Source organism: Leptosomus discolor, chromosome 10 (assembly GCF_034619465.1).
Source record: "Leptosomus discolor isolate bLepDis1 chromosome 10, bLepDis1.hap2, whole genome shotgun sequence".
NCBI lineage: Eukaryota > Metazoa > Chordata > Aves > Leptosomiformes > Leptosomidae > Leptosomus > Leptosomus discolor.
In genome coordinates this window covers 16,708,652-16,735,623 of record NC_141400.1, presented here as the reverse complement: position 1 = coordinate 16,735,623, position 26,972 = coordinate 16,708,652, and the positions used below count along the sequence as shown (strand labels likewise).

The window sequence follows — 26,972 nt, the reverse complement described above, 5'->3', positions numbered from 1 at the left end:
CTCTAGTATGAAACTTATGCTTTTTTGCTTTCTTCAGTTGCTCCTTCGACTATTTTCTCTTTACAGATTTTAAGGTCCTTAATTAAGTTGCAGATAGTTCTGAAACAAGATGGGACCTATGCCATGGCTTGGTCGATGTTACCATGTGTACAGGAACATATTATTCAGACTGAAGTAAAGAAAACAGTGTAAGTTGGCTGCTGCTTCTACTTTGTGAAATGTTTTATTTCTCAGTACTAGCTAACTATCTTGTGAGCTAAAGGGTGAAAATTACCTTCCCATTTGTCACCATCAGTTACATTCTTCAGATCTAGACGTGGTACTTGGACTCCCAGAGCTTCCTCAGAAACATTAATGCTGCCATCCCCCGACACCTCTGGATCAGTATTTGCATTAAGATCACAAGTCTTGCTACTTGAATCCTGTTTTTAAATAACAGAACAGAACAATATCAGGTACCTAATCAGTGCCAGTTCCAGCACTTCTGGAAATTTTCTGGGGGAAAAAAAGAAACCAAACCCAATACATTTCTTTCCTAACTCAAGGAATAAACAAGCTTCCCCCCCAGCAGTAGTCAATTATTTGCATTACAAAACATTCCTCACACAAGATGCATAGGTGTAAGTCTGCTCTGTGCCAAAATTTTCTGTGAAGTGAGATGATGAGATCCCTAACAGAGGTTTTGCAATCCTTGCAGCAGGCCAACCAACATAAGATTTTAAAAGCTAAATTTATTGGTTTTCCTTCATATCTGTATCTCATATAAGTTCATAAGATGCTGTCTATCTGTATGTAAATGAAACCATCGTCTTACCAGAAACATCTCTGAAGATATTCTATCATTGCCACCAAGCAATATACTATTTTGCCTAAAAAGAAGACACAGACCTAGTTACCATTCTGAACGCAAGTTTTTAATGGACAGTAAATACTATACACTCCCTCTACATTTCATTCTTACACACCCTCTCCAGTTTTAGCAGATATGCAATGTATTTCCTTAAAATGACAATTAAAACTCTAGGTAGCAAAAGTCACATTGCCTCCTCCCCACGCCCTCACACCCTCCCCACTTGGGTCTTCACCCAGAAATTTCAAGCTGAAGCATGTAAACAACATCTGGACTTCAACCAAGTTGGAAATAAAACCAGCTCAGACCTTTATTCTCAAACTAGGAGTAAATATCTTAAAAGTCAATTGAACTCAAACTGAAATTTCAATCAGTGCTGAACTCAAACTGCAAATGAACTTAAAGTCTTCTGGCTAGCCACTATTTCCAGCATTAATTCTTCAATCATTAAGAGCAATAAAATATTCCAAAATATCTTAAAGACAATAACTTTTTCTTCTTCCATTTCTCTTCCCCAGAACATAGGGTTGTTAACAAAAAACCCACGACAGGTATCATATATAGACTTGCACTTGTTTTCTCATTTTAAGTGCATAAAGTTCCACACCTTTTATATCATCCTCATAAAAAGGTAACTTCATCTTATCCTCTCTATTTTCAGACATGAAAAGCTGTATGTTTAGTTTCACCTCCCTTACGTTACACCGTGTTTCACGAATCACCCGTTTGGTACGCTCAGCTGTTCAGAACTGCAGTTCCTCATTCTGCCATGTAAGTGACAAAGAAAAACGCGTACCTTTCACTATTAGTTTCTCCACCAACATCTGCATCTTCATCACACGATTTCAGTAACACATCTGCAGCCTGTTGGCAAAAAGTGTATTTAGAAAGATTTGGGAATGGCACTCTCAGCTAAAAACATTGGTGTAATCATTACTGACCACGAAAAATCCCTCAAGAACTAAAAGCACAGCTTTTTGTGTGGGGGTGAAAATCACACTTTTTAACCATGCAATCTTTTCACATCTAAAGTAAGGCCAGTAATCAGGGGTGTTTTAATCAGTAGAAGGCAGTCAATGACCGTCCATCTTCAGGCAAACCAATTTTTTATTATTTCTTTTAAATATTAACACCAACAGTTCTACAAATTGTCAATCATAGCATGAGGTTTGGTGTAACTAAAACCACGGCAGTAAGTATATCCCAGCCTTGAAAATAACCGAGTTGGATGCAGACTTGTGCTCAGCATGTATGAAATGAAACAAGTCTGACAGACTTTCTAAAAGGAGCTACTAATCCCTGTTACTAAATAAAGCAGCAACAGAACTGGAAAGGGATGAAGAAATGCTGGCATTTCTATGACACCATCTCACAAAACAAGTTTGGATGAATACAAGTCACTATTTTGTTCACTAAACGTTGGCAGCGGAAGATTGACTACTTTAAGCATTTACCCCAAAGCCCAGTACTTGATTTCTTCAAAAAGTCTTATTTGCAGGAATGTAAGAAATTTTAAATATAAAATATGTCATTTTAAAATACCAGATTACATCTGGTCTCAGAATTCAGGAAGTTCTCACAAATAATCTTTAAAATGTCTGAATATAAAATAGTTACTTGGAGAGTTCAAATACCCGTAACAGTTGCCAGTTTTACACTGTTGACACTAATATTTGCCCTTATCAGACAAAACTCCATTGTTCTGTTTATGTTATCTCAAATTCCAATTCAGGGAAACAATTTTTAATTACGGTGCATTTGTCACACTCCAGCAGGTAACTTCCACCCTGGAGATGAGCTGTGCAAGTCTCACACAGTCACACTTACTGTAGTTGTGGAAACACCTGCTTCAGTTTCCATTTCAGACCCAAAGGAGAGCTCACATGCACATCCTTCATCTCCTACAACCCTACAGGTCCCTCTCAAACTCCCTTCATACAGAAGAATCAGGATATTTCCCTTTAAAATCTCCCTGAAAGACACAACTCTCCAACAACATTGGAAATGGTGTATGAACCTGAAGGTAGAAGCTAACACTGACAAAACAAAACTTCACCCCAGAATGCCACCTCACCACTGATACCAATGGGCAGAAAGGTATCAAAAAGCAAAAAAGGCCATGAATGACATCAGGTATGACATCAGAAGCCCATCTATACATGCCCATGCGCTCCCAAGCATCATGTTCCCCTTTACACTCTTTGCACAGTAATGCACCTGGAACCCCTAAGCGCACATACTGCATAAAGCGTAATTCACATTTCTCAGCTGTTCTTTGAAACATTGGAACTCCACTGAAAAGCTACTGATTTGCAATTTTTGTTTCTCCATCTCCATTCGTATTTTCTGAGTTTTGATTTCTAAAACTCAGTGTATATTCTAACCAGGAAGTCAGCAGGAGGTGAAGTGTTAGGAGTCAATACGGGAAACTCGCTCCCTATTGCTTTTGAAGGCTTTCGTTATCAAAAGACTGAAAACCTAAAACAAATACTACAAATAAAATAAGACTTAAAGTAGCCAGTCAGAAAAAGGCTTATGGGAGAAATATGGACCTCTACCCTATACCTTCAACAAAGCACAAACACAGTAGTCACCTGAATGGGAAAAAATATTGCCAAATTACCATATTTTGTGCATTTTGCGCTATAGGATAACAATCTAATAATATTTTTATAACAAGATTCGGCACTAACGCATCAGGAAAGAACCTGGACAATTAGTACATTCTGTGACATTTTAACTTACAGAATGGGATTCTAAACCAATATGCTAGTTTAGCAGAAACAACTGAAAACTTTGGCTTGTTAAGTGACTCAAGAGTCATTTGAGACCCATGAGAGCAAACAGAAGGCTAGGAGAAGACTACATTACAATAGTGAAAAGTGCTACCATGACATTTTGTTTTAATAAAAACATGGATTCCAGACAAGACTCACCGTTTCACTATGCTAAGGCATCCATGTCTATCTTTTCAAGTTCACAGACCCATTAAATTCTTCTAGTTAATTTAAGTCTACTAACAATAGGTTTGCTTATCCAGTTATCTTTCAGGAAACCCTCAGAAAGATTTATGGACTCACAGGCAAGAAGCTAAAAACGACTGTAGAAAGTTCTCTATGCATGTTCTACCCACAGAATTCATCACTGAGATGTATGACAACAAAAGTTCTACCAAATAAATAAGCAACCATAGATACAAATTTTTCATTGGAAGTGCTTATTCGACAGCTGCGTATGGCCTACTTCATACAGAGTGGCAGGAACTATATTCTCTCGCCTATTACTGCTATATTTGATTTCATTTTTGTCAGCACACGTTTTACAGCATTGCTGGATCACATGAAGACACCTTGAAGGAGAGACTGATGTCTGCTCGCTAATGCAAAGCACTGGTACCGGCCATCATTACAAATTCAGGCCATACATACCACAGACCTTCACACTCGATTGTGTGAAGATCTAATAATTTGCAGCTCAAAGCAAAGCTGAGGAATGTTTGTTGTATAGGGCGAACAATTATTTCAACATTTGCAGCTGCTACAATACTGGGCTTCCATTCAAACTGTACATAATACCTGCTTCTTTCAGGGACATGAAGCTGTCCAATTCAAGCATAATGCATAAGAGCAATGACAAAATTACATCTACAACACCTGACCATCTGACAGTTTGTTGCTTACATTTTCAGTTACTTTCTGAACTTTAATAGCAACTTCAAGTATCATTGTATTTTCTGAGCAAAACAGGTTTTTTAAAAAAATACAACTAAATATTTTATTTTTACAAGCATGTTGGCGTCACATCCTAGTATGTGCTCAGGCAGCACTCTAGACAGATTTTCCTGCTTCAGAATACAAATGGTCAACCCCGATACTTTTCCAGATTACAATATTGAGTGTTGAATCTCTTCAGGAGGTCACAAGTCTAATTTTCTTTCGTTTTTCTTTTGCTGAACACCTCAAGTGTAAGAATTCTAAGTGTACACTTCAATATGGAGGGACACGAGCTATCAGCATAGCAGAAGTCAAATATCTAGGCAAAGAGGTCCAAGGAGAAGTAACAGAACCTCTTTAAACTAGAAAGAAGATGCAGATGTGTTGAAAAGAACAGGACATCTATGCCTACCACAAAAGAAACTGGAAACTGAGAAAAGGCTGTAATTAGCTAATTACAAAACCATGCCTCCTAGCACAAGCAGAGTCAAGAGGCTGCAGAGTCTACTCTTCCTTGATACAGCAAAAGGTGTGACCTAACTGTGGGCTATGCTACAGTCACCGCTCCAGACCTTCTGCTCCTCAGGAAGCCCTTACTAATACAGATGCTATTCAAACCAGTGCTGTGCTTGCTGATACCCTGACTTACCTGAGCAGAAGGAAGGGCTGGTACCTGTGGAAGACCAACAGAAAAACATTAGTCAGGGTCCAAACAAGTCGCACCAAAGTAAACAAAAGTTCCTCTGTGCAAGCCTACAACACGGCCACGGCAGAGAAGGTGATTAACTGCACAGAGCCACCGCACCACGTGGGGCTACGTCAGAGCCATTAGGAAAACGTGGATCTCTAACGCACGTTGCTGAAGTCACAGCAATTTATCATTTTCATATACAGGAGGCTCTTCTGCTCACCTGAACGCTTTCTTCTTCCTCAGTTACAGTATCATGTTTCATCACTGCACTGTCTAAATCAGTGCAAACCAATACTTCAGAGCAGTCTCCTGTGTTCTCACTGCTACCAGCGTCATTATCTTCAATAACATCATTCCTGAAGAACAGAAAGACTTTAGCAACCTGTTGTTCCACATTTAAAAGAAAAAAAAAAACAACACCAAACAACACTGCACTTTTCCCCCTGCCCCCTTAAACAGTATCAAACATCAGGGATTTTTTTTCCTGTAAAATTATTCTGACCAAAGATCCTGGTAATATCTACAATTTCAATCACCTGTAGGCAAATTTAATTATGTTGTTTATATGTACCTCTGAGGTTTCCTACAACAGTACATGATATTAATACATATTAAAATGTATTTATTTGACTCTTGTATTAAGGGTCAGGCATACACCCCCCAGTTACCATGCACTGCCCTAAGGAATGAAAGAGCCAACATCCAGAAGCAATGACATGGTGCAACTGCCGCGACACGATGAAGCTACTGTGGCTGCGCTCCTCTCAATGCTGAAGCCAGCTTGTTTATAGCTAGTACCACTACGTTCCCCTCCAGTGAGAAATCCTATTATTTCTAACATTTATCTCCCTAGAATTCAACTTAAGGCTTGTAACAGTACAACCAGATTAAAAGTAAACTTACACTGTATTGATGTCCATATATTCTTTACATGCCACCATCCCTGTTACCACATGACTCTGTAATTCATCACAAACCTTTGACTTCTTTGTGAGTGAGGAGAAGGAAGGCAAGGAATTCCAAATTACTTTTAAAAATGCTCCTCCACTCTCCGATATATAGATACTAAACAGGATGGTTCAGAAATGAACACTTTAACCTGTTTTCCTTAATCCCACAATCATTTAAAGTTATTTCTGAGAAATTTGCACTGGATCTCTGCATTTTTTGTTCTTCATTGAACTCTGCATTTGCCTCGTGTATAGGCTGCTGGCAGCACTGCTTTAAAGGACCCAGACGACCTCTTTCAAGAACACTATCATGTATCCTCCATTACGGTTAATCCACGGTGGAATGATGATCAGAAGCATTTGAAACAGTCTCTGTGCCAGAAGCCTATATTGGTCTCAAACCTGCAGTGATGGTACTTTCAGCCCCCGCTCCTGTGAAGTCAGCCAGCCTTTACAGCACTGACACTGTCACTGAAGGAAATCGGCTACAACAGGTCTTTCAGGCGATTACTCACTTATAAATTAACTTCAAAGACATTCATTCTCTAACACTAAAACTCAGTTTTAATTGATCATTACCAGCAATGATTATTACTTTTACGATCAACTGCTAACTTCAGTCTGACCTCTTGTCACAGATAAGACTTTTAAAAAAACAGTAAAGATTGAACAATTTAGAAAATAGCATTTGAGTGGCTGAATACTTCACGTAATTCAGACTCTGAGCAACAAAGGAATTTAGGTACTGAAGTCCAACTTAAATACACGTTTTAGGAATCTGGGTATTAATCATGACTATTTATTTTTAATAAAGCACCAAAATACACCAGCTTTTCAATGCTGCTGTGGCAATCGTTACACTCATAACACAGCAAGATTTACAATAAAAATAAAAGCTGATTAAATGAGGCTGAAACTCTATGCAAATAGACCCACAGTGCTCATTCTATCCATTTTTAACTGTTTCATTAACACTCACAACCAAGCAGTAAAATAGCTATGTTGACATGGAAAGACAGGGTAAAAAAACTGAAACAGCATCTGCAATAGCTTTCATATGGTAAAACTGTGTCGTAAGTAACATCAGTGAGAAAAGAACGAAAGCACTCGGGTAAATTTAAGTTCGTATGCTACATGCACAGAAGTCAGCAGTGAGGCAGTTACACCTCACAACATTTTTAACTATAAGATCAATTCAAAATATTTGCTTCAAGAGCTGTTGATTACTGGCAACTGATGGAAGTCAATTTGGATTAAAAGATGAGATAAATTGAAGTTAATAGCAAAAGTCTTAACTTCTGCTTTGAGTTGAGGTGGGGGATTGGGGTGGTTTGTTTTGGAAGAGTTAAGATATACAATCCTACAGAATTCATTACAGATACAACAAAATCTTACTGGTTGTTAGATCCTTCCTCATCCCCGCTGGGATTTTTTGCTTCATTGTTACAGCCCAGTCGCTGCTGCTGTATATGTTTAAGATCATTATCTAAGCTGCTCTGCAGGTCGAAAAGGTGCTGTTCCACAGCTGCTCTAATTGTTCTTTCTAAAATGCTAAAAAGAAAAAAAGACAGAAAATTCCTATTAAGAACTCTCTTTTTGCATTGATCAACTCTGCAGAAAGGCAGAGGTAACAAACTCTACACACAACAGGAATCTTTGATGACAAGCACTTCAAGGCAAAGAGAGACTAACTTTTCCCAAAAGGCAGTGGAAATTACTGCACCTACTATCTTTTATTTCATAAGGTTTACATAAAGTATTATGAAGTCTACTAAAATTATTTTAAGAGTAATCAATGCATTACAATGACTAACTTTTTTCTTTTTAATAACTATACACAAAAACTTATAAAAGCCCAATATATTAACGTGACAGTAAAATCCTGTGTCTGTAACAGGTCAGAGTTAACCCTGGAGCAGGCACCACTTCAGCACAGCTGGCTGTAATCCTGACCAGGGCTGTAATCTTAAAGGCAAGAGCCAACAAACAGCAGAGACCACGAGCAAGTACCCGATGAAGGACATGGGATATTCCCAAACATACATCAAGAGCAGAACAGCATTCTTTGAAAACAGACTAACTACTCTATTGAGTGCTTCTTAGCCAGCTCATCCAAAATACACAACTAGGCCTATAAAAAGAAACCTTAAAACTATTTTACCCCTTTTTTAACTCTGGAATTGTGTACACGTTTGTACACACAGTTCCACTGACCTGTACTCAATATTAACAACTAGAAGTGGTGCAAAACACACAGCGCGAATGTTATCATATTTTTGAAGTCAAACACCTCTAATTTATCTCAGTATAAAACCAAAGTGTTTTGGAATCTAGATTCTAGCATACTGTGCTCTCATGTTTCTGCAGTCAACAACACTGACAGACACGAGGTTTTTCCTGCATTAGTGTTTAATGGCATTAAGTGAAATACTTCACACTAGAACATGTTTATTCAGAACTGTAATCATAAAACCTACTAATTTCTTTTTCTTGAAAGAAGATATATCTTCTATGCATGTTCTAGACACAGCACAATTCAAACATTTTATATTTTCATTATACTTACTCTGCAGAGGCTGGCAAGATACTTATGGGAGAGATATGAGCACTGCAATAAAGAATAAATAAGTTAATGTAATGCAAAAACTTATCACACTAAATAAAAGTCTCGAAGTCAACAGAAAGCAACTTCGAAAATACTTAAAAGCTGCATGTGATATGGCTAATAAAGGTAGAATAAATATGTAAAGAAAACACTTATTTGCAGTTCCCTTATTATTTAGATGAAGAATCTTCAAAAATGTCATCATAATACAGAAAGTTGCAGAAGTAGTTATGCAGATTTCTGTCTCTCAAGAGCCAATACTCAGTATGTTATGAAGCTATAAGCTCGCAGATGTACAGTCTTTCCCATGGGAAATACTAGTCACTTAGTCTCCAAAGATCTCCTGACACCCTGCTTAAGAATGCAGGTTTTAACCTTGCTGCCTAAAGCAAATTCCAAATTACTCTGCCACAGTTGCAATTCATAGAGGTTCTCCCCTGCCTGTCAGACTTGTATACGTTTATTCTGCAACATTCAACAGATCTGCAGCGCTCTCCAAGCAGAGCTACATCCCAAGTGCGCGGCAGGTACTTCCCAGAGGTTCTGAGACACAAGCTAGCCATTCGCAGAGCGTTGGGAAAGCTCCTCGCACAAGCCACTTCAGCCTAGAATATTGAACTCCTGTGCGGGGTGGAAGAGTGGAAATCAGTGTAACCAACACAAGTAAGTTCGAGTAAGTTAACTCATGTGTATGTGGTCCCTCTACAATATCCATTAATCTGATCAAAATTCTCTCATGATAAACAGAATACTTAAATTTTAGCCAAAGTGAAAGTAAATATGCTAAGAATGAAATAAAAGAAAACTCTACTGTAAACAGCGACAAGTTGCAACTTGCACATCTTATTCAGGAAAAAAATAAATACTAACCATTTCAGCTAGGAGGTGGGGAGGGAGGTAAACCAGTGCTTTTTCTTCCTATTATACATAACTAAGCTCAAAAAAGCTGAAAAAACCAGAATTTTAGTCTACTCTTTACCATGCACGAACAGTGTTGGCAGCCAAAGTTGATTTTAAGTATTATTTTCATGAATGCATAAAGTAAAACTCTGAAATATGAGGGAGCTTGCTACTCCACTGGAAAAATGAACAGGTACCACCTCTGTGAGACAGTTTTGGCTAATATTAGCCTTGCTTGCACTAAAACACCTAGACAGTCTCTCTGCTTACCCAAGAACAGTTCTAACACAGCAAGGAGTATCTTGGTTAGACCTTGTCAAGTTTATTAGCAGTTCCATCACCAGAGAAGTAAGATAATTAGACCATCTCAAGCAGACTTTCTATTTTTCCTTCCTCTAAGTAGATGAAATATAAGCAATAGAGGATTTTCAATTAAACACTAGCTGATAAGGAAGAAAGTGGTTAAAGTTTTTATTTAAAAATAATTATGCCCTTTTGCCTTAGATGACTCGTACTGAGCCAATAGCAGAGTGCACTGTATTTAAACACCACCACGTAACAACTGAACAAGCAGGTGCTCACAGACTTTTTTTATTTCTTTTCTTCTTTTTGGTTTGTGTGTCTGTGTGTGTTTGTTTGCCTAGGTCATAAACCAAAGCAGATCTATTCCACATGCTCTGACAGAACAGGCAGCTCTAAACTATTTCAACATTGCCACATGGCCAGATCTTGTAGTCACTAATTTCAAAGCTGCTGGATCAAATAACTGAGGGTGAACACACTGGCATTTGGGTTTTTTTTTCTTTCAAAGAAAAGTAAGAAAAAGTTTACAGCTTGAGATATTTACATTTCAGTGATATTTCTGTGCACAGAAGTTCAGCACAGCCCTACTACTTGTACAGTTTTCTGATAAACAGATTTTGTTTTGAAATACTTAAAAGAATGAAGACATGAAGCTGTGAATAAATTCAGCATCATGAACAAGATAAAAGAGAGGAGGAGCATGAGCAAGAATCTCAGCAAAGAAAACACAAGATTTCAAAACACAAAAAATGTAGTTTTAAGTATCTGATCTCAGTATTTTCAGGAAGTTCCACAAAAGCTGCATTACAAAAGGTATGCTTATGTTCTAAAAGTACTAATACATATTTGTATACATTGAAATCAATTTACCATAAACCAGTCACTCCTAGGACAAACTGGGAGGAGAAAACAAAAAGGCAATCTGAGCACAGAACACTGCAACACTCTACTTGTAAGAGAGCGCAAAAGAAATCCAGTCAAGGGTACAAGTACAAACACTATTTATAGGAAACTATGATGACCTGGAATCCTTTTATTCTACCACTTGAGACAATGAGGAACTGTGTCAAGAGTGGGGAGAATCGAACTCATCTCCAAAGAATCCAAAATATTTCCGACATGGTTCACAACAAAATTTTCCATCTTGCTGCATAACCTTCAGCCCCCAGCGCAGGATCGTTCACCAGTGCTTTTATTAAACACCTTTAGATGCATTAGAGGTACTCAGCAAAAGATGTGCATAAATCAGCAGTATTGCAAAGCCTTAAGAATCCTCTTACTACCTAAAGAATTACCTTACATCTGCTAATCACTTCAGCAATTAAGCACTTTTTGAAAGAAATGTGTCAATCGCTCTTAGCTGAAGATCCATTGCAACTTCCGCACCGAGGTACCACAGTTCAAGGATACTTTTTAAAAGCTGTAATTTACACTGCTACACAGAGCCTTAACGCAGCATGACACAGCAAGACACAGAAAGGTAAACATCTTTGTTTCATAATGCTAACCCTCTCCTGAGAATCCCTTTTGCACTGTCTGTCTCTCTACCCATAAACAGTCCCGGTAAAAGATATCTTAAGATAGAAAATACATTCACTAGAGATAAAACATTTCAGTTTTTTCTTGGTAATTTACTGCCTGTACACAGATTCTTATTTCTTGTTTTAAAAGAAAATCAATTGTGACATTATTTCATTTAACACTCTCAGAAATACATTTAATCTCACATAATTTTAAACTTAAAAAAAAACCCAACTTATTTGCAATCATAGCAAAGCAACATTTTCCTTTCGAATATTTACCTGTGCAGCAGAACTTTACAGGCCATTCTGATAATTTTTGCTATCCCAAATGAGCACTTCACGTAAAAGTGCTTCATTTGAAAAACAGCAAAGCGTGATGTGGGCTGCTGGTTATGCATGCTGCTTGCCGGGATTCAATGGCTGTGTGTCAGACAGTACTTCTGGAGTGCTGCACTAAACCCTGCAGTCTAAATAGAAATAGACTGCAACATGAGGTCACTCTTGACAATAAGCTGCCCAATCAACACTGGAAAGCTTTCCTAACATGTTGTTCCCAGATTTTCTAGGATGGAGGTAGGGACAAGTATCTGGATGCTAAAGAGAGCACTAAACGAAAACAGTATTTTTTCTATGTGTTTGCTCAGCCTCACTTTGTTGCTGTTAACATTATTGCCTCTCTGTCACTGATCAGAGCTAATTAACAGAAAAAAAAAAAGGGTTGACAAAAATACCACACGACCAGTGAGGATGTCGCCTTTGTCGCTGCATTTAATATAGACATAGCAAACTCTCTGCAGCACTTACTACTTGTCATGTCTCGTATTTTTACACATATAATTTTGAAAAGCCCAAAGAATGTATCAACAGTTTTTATATGAGGCTTCTGACTGACAATATTGGAGATGAACTGCAAAAAGTAAAGCAAATACCCCTTGGCAAAGCACAACGATGAAAAATTTGGAATAATGATAAAGGAGGATTCTAAAGTGATTATTTCAACAGCAGGTCTTAAAAGTCAGCTGCAATGCTGAGTCAGGAATTCTTTTGGAGAAAAGTCAGGACAGCAAAACCTAAAGAGCGGTGGTGAAAAGGCTTCTGATAACGGAGAATATGGTGTTTCCTTCACACACACAATGTGGACCCTTGCGCAACAAATGCTGCCCGAGGGCTATTGGGCTTAAAGATCACTCAACAGGTTTATTTTAAATACCATTTTCAAGCAGTCACTAAATCAAACTGCATTAATGATTATCTACATTCTCAGCAGATCTCCCTAACTCAAAGTCAAATTAACACCATGCAGTGCAGGTAGGTCATGTGTTTCAGAAAGAACAAACAGAAGGAGTAAAAAAAAAAAAAAAAAGGTAGTGAGCAAAATTATAAGTGAGTTACAGTCCAAATAACTAGAAGGAAGGTCATCTACCCCCTGTCGTACGAATCAAGATCACCAATCTCTAACATGCAGTACATGCAACCTCAGCGTTGTTTTCCTTCTCTCCAGAGAGACCAAAATATACAGATATTTGGTTCCCAAAATCTTGTAACAGCAAAGAAGCAACAAAACTCCAGGTTAAGGAACTGCAACCATCACGTTTAAGATCTACTTCTCCTCCTTCCTTTATAAGCTGCTGCAGGCTCTATGTCAAAACAAACATCCCAAAAAACCTGCATTAACATTTGCTTTTTTTATTTTTTTTTTACATCAAGAAAATAAAACAATAGAAGGCCATCAAATGCATAGCATGAAAGCCTTTACGTTTAGAAAAATATTTACAGTATTTATAGTGGTTAAAAGTTTAATACAGCATACTTTCTCATTCTCTGTAATTTATTTTTTTAAAACGTTTCCTGCAGTTGTTCTGGTTTTACAGTCAAAATTCTCTTTCTTCTTATATAGGATTCCTCCTTATCCTTCCCCACAAATTATGTAAAATTCCAACCGTAATTAATGCCTATTAATTTTTAATTAACCCTAAACATTGAGCAAAAATGTTTTTCTCTTCAGGCTATCAAATTTAAACTCTCAAACATGTTGAGTTTGTCACCACTGCTGCACTTACACATTCCACAAGAAACTAAATACCTGTGAATAGTTAAATTGCTTTAAAACTTTCACTGGAAGTGAAACTGGAATTGTAGAAATTCCAATTGCAGCAACTTTTTTTTTTTAATCTAACTCAAACTAAAATTAGGCAGCTCTACTGCTAACAAGGATAATTAGCTATTAAAATATAATTTAAATTACAAACCAATTACGTTTCATTATTTTATATGGTGCAATTTTACAACTTCTTGCAACAGAAGTAGAAGGAAGTGTGCAGCCAAGCAGCTGAGCAGATTTCAGCCCAGAATCTACATTCTTGACACTACTTGGTCTTAGGCAGTAAACTTACTTGTGATTTATTTTCCCTGCATTTCTTCTGCTTTTAGTCACATTTTTGTGACAGATTCTTCCTCACCCCTCCCTACAAGTTCTTACATGCAAAGCCCACACCAAACACAGGCTGCAGAGAGGAAAAGGTAAAATTCACTATCCGTAAAATGTGAACTCGAAGTACAAGTAAAGCAGACTTAAAAATAAAAACTTGGGCACTACAAGCCAGTAAAATACAAACCTGTGTATTACAACAAGCACAAAGAAGCGCTCAAACGGGAGCACGATTTGAAGTTACGCACCTCCCATTAATTAACAGCTGACTCCCACTCCACTGCTCCTGCCTGTTTTACACTTTGCAATTTCCAAAGTTGCCCACAGCTCTCCACCAGCAGGGCCTATCCAAACAGATCCCTCTACAGAGCCTGGCTCTTGGGCAGGTAACACAGGTCCCTCCAGCTTCAGCAGCCATCATACCTGTTTGGACAATGCAAGACCTTGGCTTTCTATGCATCTTTCTAATATTTTTTTTTCTAAAAAGCAGTTAAATTAAACCTCAACTTGGGCATTGGTGCCAGCCATGTCACTCCTACATTGCTATAACAACAAAACATCCAAGATAAATTTAGTTGGCAGGGTTTAAACTAACTGAAGAAGGATCTTCAGGTGTTTTACAAATACATTAGCAAGTCAACTTTCACAAAATAGGGTACCCAGAGTCTTCATTTTAACTCAAATTAAGGAGACTTTCTGGACCCTCAAAGCCAGGTTTTTTTGCAAGCAACCCATTTGACAAAGTCTCACATATAAACTTACAAAGTGCCACCTTTAAAGCACTCAAAAATTTCCCCCACATCGCTCCTAACTAAAGGCCTTTCTTGAACCTCTAAATTCCAACCTAGGAGTCATTAATGATCAATATTATCCCGCTTGCTCTCCACTACCCCTCTGCACATATATAGTTCCTCTGTCCCTGGTGTTTTCTCTCTCTAGCATATTTTCAGGAAGTAATCACACCTACAGAGTCTTCTATTACAATTGTTTACAAAATATATTCCACTATAATCTAGTGAAACAAGACAGTACTTTCCTCATTTAGCACCGGTCCAAAAATCCGGACAAACAAATCTCAAAGCTTTAGAAAAAAGAATTAGGGTCAGGTAAGGACACATCCCTGCTCACTAGCCCAGGGCAAGAAATAGTCCCAGGATTTCCCACTGAAAGGGAGTGGTGGAAAGACAGTACAGAATGGGTTTGCATCTACCAATGTTCAGATTCTTTTTATATCTCTGCTACAAAATTTACTGTTTAAATACCACTTCACAGTTTCACTAAAATATGCTCTTTTTCCCCTTTCTCTGCATAAATCACCATAGTTAATCCAATCTGAGTTCTACAGGCATTCCTCTGCTGAATTTGGGAACAGTTATTTTATCCCATATTTTACTACTACAAGAACTGTACCTACTTCTAAAGCTTCAGTTTGTAGACAACACCACTTATCTCAAAAGCCTGACAGCTTCTCTCTCAGAAAGAACAGACTATACCCCAAACTTCAAACTCCAAGCCAGAGAGAAGTTACCTTGTTGATGCTGTAACGCTCCTGGAATCCGAGAGACTCCCTGTCATATCTAGATGCACCACAGCTGGCCTTTCAACAGGTTTCTCTGTGCCATCTTCTGGAAGTTCTTCAGACTGCTCAAGCTTTAGATCTTCCTCCTCTTCCAAGAGATCATTGATCTAAAAAAAAGATGTAATCACAGTTAATGGCTTGAAAAGTTCTTTTAAGAGATCCAGGGAATTAAAAGAGCATAAGCAGCATAAAAACAACGTACATAAAAGCAACGTAAGTGTAACAAGAGAACATTTTTCAACCTTAGAAAAACAGGCACACTAGACTCGCTTTTACGTAAAACCATACGTTCCACATCATTAAAAAGCTGCATAACCCTTGGAAACACTGGAAGAAAACTGGAAAGAGAAGCACGTTCGATGCAGTAAATGAACACAAGCAGAATCAAGAAACAACAAAATCCCAGCCACACTGAAGGCACGAGGCACAGAACCTTCCTTCCTCCACATATAGAACAGAGACAGATAACTCTCCTCTATTCCACAGGGAGCTTTACTCATCTACAAGAAGGATTTTCAAACCCTTCTATGGAAGGCAATATAGAAGTCTAAGAATACAAACTTTAAAGTACTGAATGAATACTTATAAAGGCAAAGGTAAGAGCAGGAGTATTGAGAAGTTTGTGATGCCTCTTGTCTATTTTTGAATAAACAGATGTTTTACTGAAGCAGTAATACATAGCCAATTGAAAAAGGAAAACAATGTAGCCAGCCGACAACCAAATACAGCTGCTTCATTGTTTAAAAAGCCATTGTCTAAAACAAAAAGGTGAACACAACAAAGTGGTTCTGTTTGATTTGCAAAGCCCCTCTGTGATTGATTACTGAACTCCCAAACTCACAAACCCAAAAATTAAAGTAGTAGCACCCACCTCAAGAAAACACGCTTTATAGTGTCTGCCACACCAGTATAAAACAAAACTACTTCATTAAGAAAAATTTAAACTTCAGAAGTTTACAATGACACAGAAGGCAGAGAGGAGGTGTGCAATGAGTTACACGGCACTACACGGAGGGCAAGAAACATTTATCCTTGACCTTCCTCTAATCAGAAGAGGATGTGCCAGTGAACAGGGGGTGAACAGGAGCGAGCGCTCCCGCACACCGTCCCGCATCAGTGGGACTGCGCCCAGTGGGGACAGCTGCCCTTCTGTACCCGCCAGCCCAGGAGGGAGCGGGACCCAACAGAAGTGCACTGTTGACATCTGCTGGAGACACCATGAAACTAAAGGGACACCCCACCAGGCCGCAAACTTAGGAGAAAAAAAAAAAAAAAAAAAAACAACCCCAAAACACACAACAAACCCAAAACACACCACACAGACTGTTCTGCTTGGGAAAAACTTTTCTTAAAACATATCATGACCCCCAGACAAGTCAGCAATTTTAAAGCATGAGAGTACAGATCAAGGAACTACACTTTAAAGAGCAGTCATCCCACCTAAGACAATAATCCTCACCCTCAGGTTGCCAAAGCTACAGCCCAGCTCTATTTACCAGCATGCAGCAGGGCTGTGGCAGATGGCAGTGCTAGACAGACTCCTGCAAAGAGCCAGAGCCAGCCAACGCCGCAGAGCTGCAGCACCTTGCTGGAGGAGCTTGCACAACAGAAGCTGCTCAACCCAGAACTTACTGCCCACGCTTGGCGGACCAGACCAACAGGTGAGGTGTCTACTGCAGTGAAGAGGAAGCAACCAGCTGCCCTGGTACTTGCCTTACCTGTCTTGCTAGGGGAGGGGTTTGTGGGATAGTTAGGCTTTAGAAATTCAGTGTTTCTTGTTACCTTCCTTAGCAACTGCTGGTTACTTACCCTTTCTCCTCTCAAGAAAACACATCATTTGTTAAGCCAACCGAACATGAGAAAATACAGTTTACAACTTTCTGTATTTCTGAGGAAGGGTTTGAGCCAAGATTTTATTAATAACCCACAAACTTGGCTTTGATGATACCAAAAGTACTTCTTCCATGCATTAGCACTTATTTAGCATGACTTGTTAGAATTAAAAGTATTTGCCCACAGAAGGTTCTATCACAATACCACATTTTCATTTCCCTAACAACCCTCCATCTCTATTTATCCCAGCATGGCATGGTATTTTGCTTCACAATGTTAAATTTGTTATGAGGAAAGGCCTAGGAGTGATAACGGATACCATCAGTCACATGGACAGGTGAAGCTGGCAATCCTGACAGCTGAATGCTAGGATCCAGAATATTTCTATTCTATTCAACTCTGTTTCCCTAATTTCAACACTTTTCCCCGCTAATGTCAAGACAGTATTTTGAAGTCTTAGAATCAGAAACACCACTGAAAAATTCTGGCATAGGGAACCACCACTGATAACATCATCAAGTGGAGAGCGAGACCCTGCATGTTTCTGTAAGACACACCTAGAAATATTATTGACCAAGACCAACAATAGCATGGTTCTGCATTGGCTTAAAAAACACTCCTCCCTTCCTAAAAAGGTAATTAAAAAGCTAAAACATTTACATAGCATAACAAGTGTCTACATTGGGCAGGATATCATTGTTGGTTTAGTTCTTACATATTTTTCTATATAGCACAGCTACACTTACTACAAAGCCACAATTTCACAAGCATACCTACGTTAAGAAAACACATTTAATTGAGAGTTTGCAAGAAACTACCGAAAGAAAATTGTATTTCAACATATCTTTCATAAACGCGTGTAGCAGTTACTTCCGTGATAACATATTGCCATTTAAATTATTCTTACCTGCTCAGTTATTGAGCTCAAATCATTAGTAGATGAAAAATCTTCCTCTTCGTTTTCAAAGAATTCGTAGTAGTTCTCCAGAAGTCCCGCCATTATTCTGCTAACTATTTCTTGTTCTTTCAGATCCTCCACATCTGTGTAAATGCTAAAGATTTCAACACTGTTTTAGTTCAAAAATCTAAATCCAACTGTTTCCCCAAAGAACTCCTGTGAATGACTTCTATGACTAAGGGCTACACTTCACACCGTTATGGAAGGATACAGGCTCTCCAGGAAGGACAGGCAGGGGAGGTGAGGAGGGGGTGTCGCCCTTTATGTCAATGACCAGCTGGAGTGCATGGAGCTCTGCCTGGGGATGGATGAGGAGCCAACCAAGAGCTTATGGGTCAGGATTAAAGGGAGGGCAGGGACAGGTGATATTATAACTGGGGTCTGCTACAGGCCACCCAATCAGGAAGACCAAGTAGATGAAGCCCTCTATAGACAGATAGGAGCAGCCTCACATTCACAAGCCCTGGTCTTCATGAGGGACTTCAACCATCCCAATATCTCTTGGAGGGACAACACAGCAAGACATGAGCAATCCAGGAGGTTCCCAGAATGTGTTGATAACAACTTCCTTCTCCAAGTGACAGAGGAGTCCGTGAGGAGTTAAGCTTGACCTTGTTCTCATCAACAAGGAGGGGCTGGTGGGGAACGTGAAGCTCAAGGGCAGCATTGGCTGCAGTGACCATGAAACGGTGGAGTTCGAGATCCTTAGGGCAATGAGGAGGATGCACTGCACGCTCACTAGCCTGGACTTCAGGAGAGCAGACTTTGGACTCTTCAGGGTTCTCCTCTGTAAGAGTACCATAAGATAAAGCCCTGGAGGAAAAAGGGGTCCAAGAAAGCTGGTTAATATTCAAGGTTCACCTCCTTCAAGCTCAGGAACGATTCATCCCAACAAAAAGGAAGTCAGGCAAAAACACCAGGAGGCCAGCATGGGTGACAAGTTGCTCCTGGACAAACTCAAACAAAAAAAGGAAGCCTACAGAGGGTGGAAGCAAGGACAGGTAGCCTGGGAGGAATACAGAGAAATTGTCCAAGCAGACAGGGTTCAGGTTAGGAAAGCTAAAGCCCTGACAGAATTAAATCTGGCCAGAGATGTCAAGGGCAACAAGAAAGGTTCTATAGGTACGTTGGTCACAAAAGGAAGACTAGGGAAAGCGTGGGCCCTCTCCGGAAGGAAATAGGAGATCTGGTTACCTGGGATATGGAGAAGGTGGAGGTACTCAACAACTTCTTTGCCTCAGTCTTCAACGGCAAGTGCTCCAGCCACACCACCCAAGTTGCAGAAGGCAAACAGAGGGACTGGGAGAATGAAGAACTGCTTACCATAGGAGGAGATCAGGTTTGAGACCACCTAAGGAACCTGAAGATGCACAAGTCCATGGGACCTGATGAGATGAATCTGGGGGATTCTGAGGGAACTGACAGATGAAGTTGCTAAGCCACTATCCATCATATTTGAGATAGTTGTGGCAGCCCGGTGATGTTCCCGCTGACTGGAAAAGGGGAAACATAACCCCTGTTCTTAAAAAGGGAAAAAAAGAAGACCCGAGGAACTACAGGCCAGTCAGTCTCACCTCTGTGCGTAGCAAGATCATTGAGTGGATCCTCCTGAAAATGTGCTAGGGCACATGGAAAATAAGAAGGTGACTAGTGACAGCCAACATGGCTTCACTAAGCACAAATCATGCCTGACAGATTGGGTGGCTGCCTTTGACAGGGTTACAGCACTGGTGGATAAGGGAAGAGCAACTGACATCAACTGCCTGGACTGGTGCAAAGCATCTGATACTGTCCCAGATGACGTCCTTGTCTTGACAGATGGACCACTTGGTGGATAAAGAATTGGCTGGATGCTTGCACTCAAAGAGTTGCAGTCAATGGCTCAATGTCCAAGGGGAGACCAGCAACGAGTGTCGATCCTCAGGGAACTGGCGCTGTTTATCATCTTTGTCAGCAATATGGACAGTGGGACCGAGTGCACCCTCAGCAAGTTTCCTGATGACACCAAGCTGTGTGTTGCGGCCAACACACTGGAGGGAAGGGAGGCCATTCAGAGGGACCTTGACAGGTTTGAGAGGTGGGTCCATGTAAACCTCATGAAGTTCAACAAGGCCAAGTGCAAGGTCCTGCACACGGGTCAGGACAATCCCAAGCATAGATACAGGCTGGGTGATAAGTGGATCGAGGGCATCCCTGAGGAGAAGGGGTGCTGGTTGACGAGAAGCTCAACATGACGCGGCACTGTGCATCTGCAGCCCAGAAAGCCAACTGTATCCTGGGTTGCATCAAAAGAAGTGTGACGAGCAGGTCAAGGGAGATGATTCTCCCCCTCTACTCTGCTCTGGTGAGACCCCACCTGGAGTACTGCATTCAGCCCTCGGGTCCCCAACATAAGGACATGGACCTGTTGGAGTGAGTCCAGAGATGGGCCATGAAGATGAACAGGGGGCCAGAGCACCACCCCTGTGAGGACAGGCTGAGAGACTTGGGGTTGTTCAGCCTGGAGAAGAGGAGGCTCTGGGGAGACCTTATAGCAGCCTTGCAGTACCTAAAGTGGGCCTACAGGAAAGCTGGAGAGGGACTTTTTACAAGGGCATGTAGTGACAGGACAAGGCACAATGGCTTTAAACTGAAAGAGGGGAGATTTAGATTAGATATTAGGAAGAAATTCTTCACTGTGAGGGTGGTGAGACACCGGAACAGGTTGCCCAGAGAAGCTATGGCTGCCCCCTCCTTGGAGCGTTCAAGGCCAGGTTGATGGGGCTCTGAGAAACCTGGTTCAGTGGAAGGTGTCCTTGCCCATGGCAGGGGGTTGGAACTGGATGATCTTTAAGGTCCTTTCCAACCCAACCATTCTGCGATTATCCCTGATCCATTCTGAACACACAGAACTTTAAGCATACCTTCACACTACTGCATTATAAAGCTTTATAGGAGTTTATATTTAAAAGTGATGAAGTAACTACTACCCAGTCAATTAACTTTCCATAAGGAACATTTAAAATTCAAGTGTTTTCCTATAAAGGGGAAACCCCAGTATACATTTGTACTTTAATTACCTTCTTACTACAAATAACAATCTTACACACTATCTCTAAAAATTTTGAACCTCAGTATAATTACAGTAATGCAACAACCAAATCAGTGACTGCTAATGCCATAGCTCATAGACAAGCTGTTAGTTAGATCTGAGCAAAAACTGTAAGACAAAACTGGGGTGAGAGAGTCAAGAGGGAACAGGAAGACAGACATTGCCCAAAACATATTGTGTACTTGCTACTGTCACTCATGGACTAGGAAAGACTTTAGACTACAGATGTACACCGTCCAATTCACATAAAAACACTACATGAACTTTTATAACTAACTTACTGAAAAACATCCGGGCCAAAGACTGCAGCTAAAGAACTTGCCGACCAAATTTCTTCATGGTGCGATGCTACATTAGCTAAAAATTTACACAGAAACTTTAACAAACTGTAATTAACAGGTGGAAGCTGCTGCAAGAGGAACCTCAACTTTCTTCCAAATTCATCTTCATTATTATAATCTGAAAAATATAATAAAAATATTTTAATCACAGAAATAAATATCTGCTTTTTCATATTTGGTATCGATCAACTTTTTGACTCTGACAACAATTACTTACTTCTGAAGTATAACTAATTAGGTGAGACCATAGACCACAAAGTCAGAATTTGACTTGCATTTGTTTGGTCTCAGATTCTCATACGAAATTCCCCATTGCAAAAAAAAAAACAAAACAAAACAAAACCAACAAAACCAAACCAAACCACCACACACCACCCCAAACCCAAAAACTGAAATGTCCAACCCATAGATCTGAAGGGCATTTGAGGTGGTAGCACTTCATAACAATGTATCTGTCCCAGCATCTCATCCTCTCATTTCAGTCTCTGGATTAGTCTCTTCCTCACTGACCTTTCCAAGACAATTAATTTCCTGTTCTGTTACTCTTCTTTGGTGATGTCACAAGTTTGGAGGGGTGGTGAAGAGGCAGGGGAACATCACAAAAAAAAAAAAAAACAAACCCCAACCCTCCCCAGACTTGTTTCCACAGCACAGTACCATCAGCTACTTTCCCCAACGATAAACTAAACTATAATTTCATTTCTTCTGTGAAGTAGAAATTGATAACCTAAGCCAATGATTTCCACCACATTCTCCTCTGCAAGTCCAATCAGTAGTTTTCAGTATGTTTTCCCCAACTAATGCTCACTCAAGTTTCTGATTACACAGGGCTAGCTCCTCCATACCCTTCCATTTTACCATTGCCAACAGCAATTCCTTTGCAGAAGAGCTCGAGACAGCAATAGCTCCAGAGATACCAAGCTAACATAAAAGCTAAATTCTCCCCATTTAAGACAAGCTACTTCGACATTTTTCCCCTACAAGCACCCCATTCTCAACACTCTATTTCTTTTTATAACACTTAACTGATGAATACAAGCAATCTCAACGCAATCATCTTTACACATGCTTAGCTTGAAGCTTGCCAATTCAATTTCAGACCTGAAAAAGGGTCACCATAAAAACTCCTCATTCTTGCCCCACATTTAACTATATCCTTCACCAAAGTATCTCCCTATAAATCTCAGGTGTTACATTATGAGCTTCACAGGCAGCAAGGTTCAAAGAGTTTACCATTGTTTGTACCCAACAGAAATTCCACTTAAGGAAAAGAAACGTCAGGAAAGCAAAACAGGAGAAAAATTGATACTAACAGGCCTCCCCTTCTTTCTCAGACATTTGAAAACTCTTCTGAGATCAGTTAGAAAGGGAAAAAGAATGTTTGAAGATGATGAGCACTCTACCTCTCTAGATGAGAGAGCTGAGACATCCCAGTCCTTAATAGCAAATGAAAGAAGTGAGCCAATTCCCTGTTGTGTACGTACAGTAATACCAAACAGTAACTGTGCAGGACTTCATTTGCTGAGACAGTTTCAACATCTACAGTATTTGAATACAGGTAACCAGGCACAGAAAAATAGTTCTCTCAACACAGTAACTCAATAAAATGAATATATTATTGATTAGTTTTTACTCTAGAAATGCATTTAGGAAACAGAACAGCAAAAGAGAACTTAAAAAAATATTTTCACCAAGTAGACCTTCAAAAAGAAAGAGAAAAAGAGAGAGGTGACAGTCAGACCCCTTGCACATACACATATAGATGTTCTGCCTAACCAACCTGTCCTAAAATTTCAATTCTAAACAAGAGCCAGAGACCTCAAGTGAGAACGTTCTTACCTGTAACTGAAATCCTCTGACAGTAAACCATGGTTACACACCCGTGGGACACATGGCCTAGCACACCAGGGTCAAATTCACACTTAAATTGCTAAAATCACCTGCCTTTGAGGAACCATCATTAATGCCTGCACGGAACAAGCCTCAAAAGATTTATACAGGCCACACTTTGCTGTATAACTGAGTTGTTTTGAGAAGTAAGCTTAACCTAACAACATCGAAGTCCTGCTAAAGAGTGAAAATACCAGAAGTAACATATGGATCCAAAATTACTACCATCTTCTGCATTTCTATAAGCAATTCCTCTGCTGATACTGTAATTCTGGAAACTGAGATACATCTATCAGACAGTCACAACATGAAAAGCGAAAACCTGAGTAGAGGAAACCGAAACTCTAATTTTAGTATCAGGAAACAACATGTAAGGGTTTATGTGTTTTGATTTCCTTGTTACAGATAACTTTAAATCTTTCAGAAATCACTTTATTTTATACTTTAAAAAAGGTAGTAAAACAATAAGCTGAAAGTTTAAGTAAAGTTTCTCTGTATATTTAACAAAAGGGAACTAAATGGGGACTTACATGCTGAAGAACAGCTCTTTTCCCAAAACAACCCATATGTAAATCCTTCCACAGTCATCTATTCGAAGATGGAAAAAACCCGATTTCACTGTATTTTACAAGTCACAGAAGGGAATTACACTGTCACAAGTGTGTACATCTCATTCCCATTTCCAGCCCTGATAGATAACACTGCAAATTAAGGTGCTTAGTAACCAGCAGCATTCTGCATTACTGTCTTAACAACCCTTTTGTTATCTATCATCTTTCTCAGGAGGGAAAACGGCAAAAAACCACCCGGTTTACTTGCTACTTAAATCCAATGAACCACGAAGTTAGCAACACAAACCACACAGCAGACATATCACTAACAAAATTCCTTCTTATCCACTTCAGCTTCTCATGACTGCACAGGACAAACAAACAAACAGAACTTCAGCCTTAAGAAGCTTCTCTGGTCAGTAGCTTCCAAAAATTGTTTCCAGCACCAGACCACTTAGTGCCTCACAAATTAGAGTTCAGCCTCTGCTCACCAGCTACCCAGATAACCACTGCACATCCCAAGTTTCAGGATACACGGGCTACCAAGGCAGGAAAATGAAGGAGCTTCACACTGCTGCAGATGACTCTCCAGTTTAGCACTGGGTAAATACAGCATATGAAAGCTACGCTATACTCACTTGTCCGATAAACCAGTTCCACTCTGAACAAACAGGATTATCACAAGCACTGTCAAGTTCTTATCACGAATAAAATAAACAACATAAAATTAAATCAAACAAAAATGTGCATCTTAAAGCAAAACAAGCCCAGCACTTGGAGAGAAGTACGTACAAAATTGACACTGGAAAAGGAGCAACACTCCTGCAGCAACAACCAGCAAACCCCTCAGTTATCCCACAGGGTGCGGAGCTCTGACATCAAGGTACCCTTTGAGGACATTACTAACGTAGTGCTGCAAGACAAGCGTTTTTACTAGTCATGTTATGAATCAACTCCAACACCACTCAACACAGCAGAGGACAAAAAACCCAGGAGAGCGGATACAGATAAATAAGTTGGGAACTGGTAAAGAAAATATTGTGCCAGCATATGGGTGTCAATTTGAAAAGGCAAGGTTTTGCAGTATACGAAAAAACATACTTAGCAACAATATGCTGATGACAGGTGGGGTTTTTTCCTTCTACGAATGAATTTTAAACTGAAAAAAATCCACAGTGGGAGAGCAAATATGACATGAGATCTCTCCTCCAGTATACAAAAGCTTTAAGTGCCACGGAACCATTGGCAGAGTAAGTGAAATTCAGAGGAAGTAAAACAGACAAAAGCATTCCCTAGCACTTTTAAAACATCAGTGGTGGGAAACTGTCAAACAACTTTGACTCTAGTGGCTTTGACCAGTATTCACACACAAGAACACAGAATATTCTGAACTGATCAGCATGATAGGTGGCAACTTTGCTGTTTTCCTGCACGATTGATAAGCTGTGGTTTTGAATCTAGACTGAGTTTCCTGAAAAAAAAGAAGACCTATTTATCTGGGATTTGTGCTAAGAAAAGGTTGAAAATTTGAATGCCTCCTCATAGACGCATTATTACACAGAACACCAAAGACACAGTAGTGCCACTACAAATCTCAATTTAATACTGTTTTTTTACTCTTAAATTAATAAAATAAAAACCACAGAGTCAAAAATAATTATTACCTTGAGAAAGTTGCATCAAATGTATGTGCAAACTGCCTGGGATAACTGGCTCTGGAAGTTCTTGAAGAAAAAATCTAAGAAGGCTAATAGCTGAGGGTACATCTGCTTCTTTAACCAGGTCCACATCTTCTCCATTATCATATCGTTGCCGAAGCCACTCCACTGTCTCAGCATTCCCATTGACTTGAAAAAGTCCTTCTTGTTCCAGACCCCCTGAGTTAGAAAGAAGTTGCAGAAATAAACTTTTAGATCTCATATGGACAAATATATCAGAAAAATACTGATAGTCAGACACGCACAGTTCACGTACTGAAAGACTTTCTGGACAATACTTTAAGACTTCCAACAGTCCTTTGCCCAGCTAACAGTACAGTAATAAGGTAAACGTTAACAGTACCTAAAACACATCATTTCCTATGAAGTACCCTACCCAGCTGACTGCATTAGTGTTAGAGAACAGTGATAACCAAACACAACAGAAGGAGTAAAGAAAGGAAATCTGGATCACCAAAAAAAAAAAACAAAAAAAACCACCAAACCCAAATCACATGCAATGAAATGTAAGTAACTTAAGAAAACAAACACTCTTCAAAACCCACAATCTCCTCTGTAAGAATAACAGCTCAATACATTATCTGAAGTACAGCAAGCTGATACATACCATGTTCCTCAATATAGTCCACAACATGGCGGACTATGAATGGAACCTCATTGTCTGGTTGCCCTTCTTGCTGCAGCTCATCAAGTGGAATTCCAAATATTTTGTTAGCAAGAACAGAGTTGCAGTTACTCAAGGAAGGGGAGGAGCTCTTCCTCATATCTTTTTGCAGCCAAAAATCAAAGCTGTCTTTTCTGTCAAGAGGAATTAAAACCAAAAATCATACTTCAGTGTACACTGTTGAATGTATTGATCTGTAACATAACGTGCTTTAATTACTTAATGCAAATACTCTCCAGACTCTCTCAATCAGTTCACCGATTTAATGAAAAGTTCTGTAACGACTCCAAATACAGCTAACTAGATAAATGACTATTTCTGGGGTATTCTGTTCAATCCTCAAGAGAGGACCGATAAGAACATGTATAGCAGCAAAGGAAATTC

The 26,972-nt window shown here is 39.5% G+C and overlaps 1 protein-coding gene across 3 annotated transcripts in view; it reads right to left on the bottom strand.

Annotated features, from left to right (window-relative positions):
• The window catches only part of FAM13B (family with sequence similarity 13 member B), a 39,529-nt gene extending 12,841 nt beyond the window's left edge, over positions 1-26,688 (bottom strand). For 2 of the 3 annotated variants that reach the window (XM_086471182.1, XM_086471183.1), the window contains exons 1-12: positions 26,532-26,688; positions 25,871-26,083; positions 21,706-21,883; positions 18,283-18,427; positions 15,492-15,649; positions 8,771-8,812; positions 7,600-7,755; positions 5,475-5,610; positions 5,203-5,236; positions 1,647-1,707; positions 815-869; positions 275-422 (exon numbers count right to left, since the gene is read on the bottom strand). In XM_086471182.1, coding sequence (XP_086327308.1) covers positions 275-422; positions 815-869; positions 1,647-1,707; positions 5,203-5,236; positions 5,475-5,610; positions 7,600-7,755; positions 8,771-8,812; positions 15,492-15,649; positions 18,283-18,427; positions 21,706-21,883; positions 25,871-26,083; positions 26,532-26,688 — 1,483 coding nt within the window. Of the gene's footprint in view, positions 1-274; positions 423-814; positions 870-1,646; positions 1,715-5,202; positions 5,237-5,474; positions 5,611-7,599; positions 7,756-8,770; positions 8,813-15,491; positions 15,650-18,282; positions 18,428-21,705; positions 21,884-25,870; positions 26,084-26,531 lie in introns of all 3 variants that reach the window. The other variant, XM_086471181.1, reaches the window with a different exon arrangement.
• Between the last annotated feature and the right edge of the window lie 284 nt (positions 26,689-26,972).